Genomic DNA, 7,828 nt, shown 5'->3' with positions numbered 1-7,828 from the left:
TCTCTCTCTCTCTCTCTCTCTCTCTCTCTCTCTCTCTCTCTCCCTTTTTGGAGGGCAGTTGGGGTTGTTACTTGCCCAAGGTTACACGGCTAGTTTGTGTGTGTGTGTGTGTGTGTGTTAAGTGTCGGAGGTCGGAGCCAAATCCAAATCCAGGTTCTCCTGACTTCAGGGCTGGTGCTTTACTCACTGCGCCACTAGCTGCCCCCAAAAGCATTTTCTTAAAGCTCAAGTCTGACCATATCACTCCTCAGCTGAGAATCTCCTGTGGCTCCCTGTTACCTCTGGGACAGTGTGTAAATGCCATAGCTTGACATTAAAAGCCCTTTACAATCTCTCTCTAGCCTACATTTCCAGGTTGTTGTTTTTCCCTTTATATCATTCCCCATCTCTGTGTTTAGCCAAATTGGTCTACTTACTTTTACCAAAACTTGGAACAGCATGAGCTGTAGCATGTCAGAAACGCAATCTCTCCCCATCTCTGCCTTTTAGAATTCCTGGCTGCCTTTGAGGGCAGGACCTGGAGTCAGGAAGACCTGAGTTCAAATCTGACCTCAGACACTTACTAGCTATGTGACCCTGGGCAAGTCACTTCACCCTGTTTGCCTCAGTTTCCTCATCTGCAAAATGAGCTGGAGAAGGAAATGGAAAACCACTCCAGTATCTTTGCCAAGAAAACCCCAAATGGGGTCATGAAGAGTCAGACACGACTGAAATGACTGAACAACAGCTGCCTTTGAGACTCAGATTGTCATAGAAAGCCTTTCCTGATCCCTTTAGTTGTCCGTGTTCTCTCCTTCCTCAAATCACATATATACAAGTATCAGCTTACATGTTATATTGCCCCAAGTAAACATTCTTGATGGCAGGGGCAGTTTTAAATTTTGTCTATGTAACCTCAGTGTCAAACACAATGTCTCAGACACAATAAGAGCTTGACAAATGCCTATTGGATGGAACTGGAAGTGATTAGATGATCTCCAGATGTGTACTTTTCAAAAGTTCCTCAAAGTGGTGTCTCAGTGTCTTTGTATCTTCCTATAGCCCTAAATGAGAGGACCTTCCCTACCTCTTGCCCTAGACACAAAATCTTTCCTTATAGATTAGTCCTCCAAGAAACCTTTCTTGATTGCCTCTATTAAAAGATATTTAATGACACTCAGAGTCAGCATTTATTCAGTACTTACAAAATGGGGGTGAGGGGACGTATCAAAAAGGGGGGAATAGAAAGAAATCTGAACAATAGTAAAGTGAGAGGTGATGAGTAGCTGACCCATGGTGGTGAGAGCAGGAGCAGAAAGAAGAGGACTGGTGCACTAACACTTGATTATTTTTCAGTATGGAATGCAGGCAGTTTTCCTTTGAGAATCACTATGGCCAGACTACTGTCCAGCTTATAACAATGCCTGATAGGTTTCCACATGGGAAATTCATCTCTAGAATGTCCTTCTAAAACCTTTTGCCACTGTTTGAGTCAGTTTCCTACAGAATGAATATCCCATTAGAAGTTCCAGCAGTGGAGAAAAGGCACATGAAGGTTGACTATCTTTCCCTCTCAATCCATAGTTCCTATTGGGTTCTTCCTCCAATTATTTCTCAATTTCTTGATTACTCTCAGCTGGAAGCAATCTCTCCCTTTTCTGTGCTCCCTTGGAACTTTGTGGTAAGTGTTTTAGAAGGCACCATGATCTAGGAGATAAGAAGATGCTTATCTCTTCAAAATTTCAAGTTTCAAATACTGCCCCACACACTTAGGTTTGTGACCCTGTCCAAGTTACTCAACCTCTTTGTATATCAGTTTCTTCATCAGTAAATTGTGGGGGTTGAATGATTCTAATGAATTGTTGATAAAACATGCTACCTGGTGCAGTTTGAGAGATTCAAGGACCCCTCAAAGACTGAAGTACAGGAAAGGTGTTCTAGAATGAATTCATGGATTCAAGCATTCTTTAAGTCAAGTTGGCAAAGTTTTATTGTAATGGGGATATGGCTGGCAGAGCTCCCTAGGGAACTTGCAACCTAACAGGAATGATGCTAAAGGTTATATAAGAAAAGTAGTGGATTATCAGACAGATATGCTAATTAGGTGATAACATACAACTTTAATCACAGGAATCCTTCACTACTGGAAGCCAGGGGAAGGGGTTTCCAAGGCATGGATTTTTTATCTTTTATGTCTGTAGCAAGATAGCTTTTCGAGTTGATGTCTATAGCTTGATCTCTGGATTGTATGCGGTAACTGTGGGAATCAATACATGATAATTCTGTGGTTACAAGATAGTTCTGCTTTTATAAGGGAATTTCTACAGAGGTCGGCTTGTTCTTGTAACAGGGAGAGGTAGTTTGTGTTACTGGGGCCCACTCATGAGTAATTGCTAGGCATAACGTCCTTTGGCTGGGGAGAAAACTGTCAGGGATAGAGTTTTGAAGCTAGAGAGAAATGTGATCTTGAAATTGGGGCACAAGCACAAGCACCCAAGCACTCACTCCATCACTACCCATCTCCTGAAAGAGAGGTGATGGATTTTACGGTACAGAATGAGACATTTTTTTGGACATCACCAATTCAAGAATTTGTTTTGCTTGAATATGTATATTTGTTAAAAGGGTTTTTTTCTTTTTTTCCCTTTTTTAGTAGGGGAGGTAATGGAAGAAAGTGAAAATAGATCTTATTTTTTAAAATTTTAAAATTAAAAATTGAAAAAAAATTAAATTTTTAACAAACAAAAAAATTAAGTGTTCTAACACTATGGCCCCTAACATCCCTTATAACTTTAAATCTATGATTCTAAAAAGTGTATTCTGCCTCTATTACAGTTGTCTGCATATAAGTCTCATCTACCTTACTGTATTATAATGTTTTCTAAGCAGAACCTCAAGGGAGGAAGGCCAGGTCTTTGGGTTTGGATGCTTTTCCCCTCACTCTTTAGAAGGCCAGGACTAAGGGTGTGCATATTATCAGCAAGAGGATATCAATGAATCTACCACAGTGCCTAGTACCCATGTTCTACATTTGATAGTCTTAATAAATTCTGGGGGAATGCAAATGTCTCAGAGTTTGTACTTTTTGAGGGAGTTTGATCTGATATTAAGGCACATGGTAAGGAGGCTGCCTGCCCATGCCTCCTGCTGCATAAGTAGAGACTCTGCCTATAGCACAGGTTCCATACATTGACCTTTGGCTGTGCCACATGTCCCATGGGCGACTGGACACTGTGAGCTCTAACCTTGAGTTCTTGCCTGGAAAGAATGCATTTCTCTTACCACTTTTTGTATCCTCAATGCTTAGAACGTTGCTTGGCACATAGTAGGTGCTTAATAAATGTTTATGGATTAATTGATTCTTACTATGACCTGAATCAGAAGAAGGGAAGCTGAGATAGGGGACAAAAGTTAATAGGCAGTCCCATAAGAAGTTTCGAGTTGCTCCTCAATTTTTTCTCTCAATTTACTTATAAAAAAAAATGCAATTAGGAAGAAAAAGGCCAAGCTTTCTCTGGAATAATGTGAGGTGGATAGCTTTCCTTCTTTATTTATTAGTTCCTAAGATTTATAGCTAAAAGTCCAACCCTTTCGTTCTAGATGGAGAAAGTCAGGAGATGAAGTGACATGTCCCAGGTCACATGTGATAGGTAGTGAATAGCAGAATCAGGATTTGAATTAAACTCCTATGACTAAATCCAGTGCATTTTTCTTATGCCGCCTAGATATGGAACCTCTCATCCATTTAAAAAAGGACTATGAACCCTCAGGGAAGTAGACAGTTTGACATTAGTCTTATTTATATAGGATAAGACTAGTCTCATAGGACTGAATAAGGGGTCTCTTCCTATAAAAGACCCATCCTCCACCCCCCAGCCCCAAACCTAGAAGAGTTCCTAAAGGTGCTACATCTCTAGGTGCTAGAGCTGGTGTGGTCTGGCCTTCAGGAAGCTGCTCTCTCCCCTCCACACAAGTCCCCAAATTCCAGTATCTTCATAGGATCCTACAACCCATCCCCTCCCACCACCAGCCACCCACACAAGCCAACGCCATCAAGTATTATAAAATTATTTTATTTCAAAATGCAAAATAGTGATAATAGTAATAATATTAATGAGAATATAAAAGCATGTCCCCACTCTTTCTCCACAGTGCAGAGTGTTCCATGCACTCAGATACCGAAAAGGTATATATATGGTTATTAGGACAGATCAGCCCTCTCTACTGCTGCACAGCAGCAAAACCTCCACCCCAGTCATTTATGTAGACTCCCTGGTGCCTTTAGTCTCAGCCACAGTCTAGTCCTAGATTCCTTTCTCAGAAATCAGAAGCTTCCCCAATTGGAGTGTAGAGCCACCTGTGCAATCAGCTGGGACTTTGCCTCTCAGTGGCCCTCTCTCCCATTCTTGGGGCAGCTTGCTTCTCCCAGTTCTCCTCACGGCTTTTAGGAGGCGTGTTGGCGATGGGAGAGGCTCCGACCTCCCAGGGCTTCCTGTTGCTTGCTTTTCTCCAGCAATGCTTCCCTTCTCCTGGACTCCCGGAGCCTAGCAGCTTGCACAGCTGCCACGGCTGCCTCGTCCTCCTGAAGCCATCTGTTGGCACAGAAGGGACTGCATACTGTCTCCACCAGGCCAATCATGACTCCAAAAAAGGCCAGCACACTGCCCAGCACGTATAACTTCATCATCTTCCCATTTCGCTTCTGGGCCATCATTTCCTTGGCCAAGGGGATCAGCTCCTGGACAGTTTCCATTTTTGGCCTTTAAGATAGGGGGGTGACCTGCAAAGACACAAAAGTAGAGAAAAGGGGAACCCTTAGCAACTTCAAGTGACAGGAAGGAGGGAGATAGGGGAAAGGACTCCATTTGGGTTCAGTTTCCATAATACCCAGGTATTCTATCAAGAACTGTAGGGAACTTCAGGCATAATTAAACCATCCATCATTTTACAGATGGGAAAATTAAGGCCCAGAGAGGTCAGGTGCCTTGTCTATAGTCACACAGCTGGAACAGGAACCCAAGGTCTGCTAATACCTGCTCCTTTTCATTATGTCATGAGCTCCTATGGTAAGGACTGTAATCAACTCCTATTCTCTGAAGTCCAACAAGAGCCCTTCTTCGCCCCGCTGTCCCCTCTTCTAGCCTTTTTCGACAATGAGGCTCCCTACTCCATGCCCAGCTCCCTCCAGTCCTAGTGGGCAGAGGGGCATCTGAGTGCTAGCGCTCTCCCTCTTCCTACATGCCAAAAAGGGAGCCCTTTTACCTGATGTGGGTACGAGGATGTGGACAGCAACAAAGAAGCTGTGGTCAGTGGGGTAGTATGTTGGTCCAGTGGTGGAATGTCCCCTCCCCCTGGGCAGTTGCAGCTCTTCCAGATGAAGACTGCAGCTGCTGCCGAGGCTAGAGCCAGGACAGGCTTTTTATTCCTTCTCACAGCCCCACCCCCTCTAGGGGCAAGTTCTCCCCGGGCAGGGGTAGGGAGGAGGGGGAAGGGGGACCGGAGGAGGAGTTCTGGAAGCTAGAGTGTGAGATCCTGTGTGTGTGTGTGTGTTGGTTGGTTGGGAGGGCGCCCAGGGGAGGTGTCCACGAGCCGTGCACGCCCTGGTTGTGTGAGCTGGGGGTGTTCACGGAGTAGGGGTCCGAGGACAGCAAGGAGGGCGACCAAGAGAGCGCAGGCAGGCTTCCAGCCCTCAGCGTCCCGCACCTGGCTCGAGGTGGAGAGCCGCTTAGCCTTTAAGCACGTACACAGGATATTACGTTAATGACTTTAGTTTACGTTTTTGCGGGTGCGCAGCCTTCCTCTCCCACCCTTGCATTCAAGTGGGACCTTAATAAAGGACGATGGGGAGCTTGCGTTTTCCAGTCTCTACTCGTTCGGTTTCAGTTTCATCACCTAAGGCCTAAAACAGGGAATGGGCTGCAGAAATGAGTTGTGAAGGAGGAGTTCCCTGTGCAGTAACGAGGAGGAAAAGTGTGTGAGGGCAGGCGGCAATATATACTTGATACTGTTACTGACTGCCTGCACGCGTGGACGTTTGACACATGCATGCTTTCCAACCCAAAACTCTCAGAACAACTGAAGTTCAAATCCTGGTCCTGTTGCTTACCACCTACGACACCTTGGGCAATCATTTCATATCTCTGAGCTGCAATAACTGTACAAGGAAGGGGTTGGATTACGTGATAACTAATATTCCTCTTGAATGCAAAATTTATAATGATTTCATATGAGGGGCTAGGGTGGAGCTGGGGGGAGGAGGAGGAGGAAGAGGAGGACTAGCTTTTTGATAAGGATTAGACAATCACTTTGGAGTGACCTGATCCTGGTTTGGCAAGCGACATTCTGCAACTCGAGCAAAGGCGATCAATCTATTTTGGGTAGTGGTGGGGAGTGAAGGGGAGGAAAAGAGGGCGGGGAAGATGAGCTGGCCAGAAAATTGCAAAGGTCAGTGATGCAATCTTGCAACAGACTGACAGCCGTCAATGTGAACGCTGAGAGCAAGGGCAGGGGCAAGTGTTTCTGGAATCAAAGATTTTAGTCATCTAAAATTTTGACAGGAATCTCTCCTTGTGACTTAAAATGACTGGTCAGATAATTTGATTCATTCAAAATCCACTTTGCTTTAGTTTTCTGGAGAAGCTAGGTTAAAAGATCAAAGACAACATATATAAAGCACTTTGTAAAGCTTAAATTGCTATATAAAATGCTATTATTAATCAACATTATTCATTGATGATCAATTCATAAACATTTTTTGGCCTTTTTTTTTTGGAGGGGGAAAGCAGGGCAATTGGGGTTAAGTGACTTGCCCAAGGTCACACGTCTAATAAGTGTTAAGTGTCTGAGGCTTGATTTGAACTCAGGTCCTCTTGATTCCAGGGCCTGTACTCTATTCACTTTGCCACCTAGCTGCCCCTAATTCATAAACATTTAAGTGCCTACTATGTGCCAGGTACTGTGCTAAGTGTGGAACATACAAAAAGGGTCAAAAAGTCCCTCCCCTCAAGGAGCTTACAATCAAATGGGTTATTATTATTATTATTATAGTTTTAGGGGAGGAACCAATTATTTGTTGAGTTAGCTCAATTCTCCACTTTACCTGTGTAGAATGGAAGTAATCAGTAGACATCAGCAAGAACTAATTAAGCATTTATCACATGCATATTTACAGGGCATATGCTGGATGTGCAACTTAATGTCTAAAAAGTTTGTGTTTTGTGTTTCATTTCTTGGGGTTGTATTTAAATAAAGTTTAAAAATTTTAAGTTTGGTTAAGTTTCAGTTTATTTAGTATGATAAATAAAAATAATGTAGTATATTAGTAGTCACATAGCAGTAGTGTCAAACTCAGAAAGAAACGGATCCCTGCAGGCTGCAAATTGAATTATTTAGTAGTTTCAGTCATGTCCAACTGTTTGTGACCCCATTTGGGGTTTTCTTGGCAAACGTAAAGGAGTAGTTTGCCTTTTCCTTCTCCAGCTCATTTTACAGTTGAGGAAACTGAGACAACAGGGTTAAGTGACTTGTCCAGGGTCCCATAGTAAGTGTCTGAGGCCAGGTTTGAATTCAGGAAGATGAGTCTTCGGGTCTAGTCCTCTATCTGTTGAGCCAACTAACTGTCAAATAGAGACTTAGAAAATCACAAATGAACATTGTTCTATATTTTGTTGTATTTTTATTTATTTACAAAAAAAAATTTCCTAATTACATTTTAATCGAGTTTGGGTCCATTAAGGATTCTGGCACTTCCGACCTATATAGACTGCATACTCAGGAAACATTCACCTTAAAAAGGAAATGTGTTGGGTGTATCTTCTAATGATATGTGTTATACTTACCTATTATGTGC

The 7,828-nt window shown here is 43.2% G+C and overlaps 1 protein-coding gene across 1 annotated transcript; it reads right to left on the bottom strand.

The window, feature by feature from the left end:
• Nucleotides 1-4,036: 4,036 nt before the first annotated feature.
• G0S2 (G0/G1 switch 2) lies at nucleotides 4,037-5,410 on the bottom strand. Its single transcript, XM_069074362.1, has 2 exons — nucleotides 5,242-5,410; nucleotides 4,037-4,759 (listed from the first exon to the last, which is right to left on the bottom strand). Exon 2 carries the CDS (start codon nucleotides 4,730-4,732, stop codon nucleotides 4,424-4,426), a length of 309 nt encoding a protein of 102 aa, XP_068930463.1. The 5' UTR covers nucleotides 4,733-4,759; nucleotides 5,242-5,410; the 3' UTR covers nucleotides 4,037-4,423.
• Between the last annotated feature and the right edge of the window lie 2,418 nt (nucleotides 5,411-7,828).

The sequence above is a fragment of the Petaurus breviceps genome, unplaced genomic scaffold (assembly GCF_028583685.1).
Source record: "Petaurus breviceps papuanus isolate PSGF00001 unplaced genomic scaffold, PetGlider_PUasm1.0 90895, whole genome shotgun sequence".
In the NCBI taxonomy this organism is placed as follows: Eukaryota; Metazoa; Chordata; class Mammalia; order Diprotodontia; family Petauridae; genus Petaurus; species Petaurus breviceps.
The sequence above is the reverse complement of the archived record's forward strand: the minus strand, read 5'-3'. Positions and strand labels throughout refer to the sequence as shown.

Excerpts from the sequence above, each read along its gene's own strand:
- G0S2 (XM_069074362.1), bottom strand. The coding sequence starts at position 4,732 with ATGGAAACTGTCCAGGAGCTGATCCCCTTGGCCAAGGAAATGATGGCC.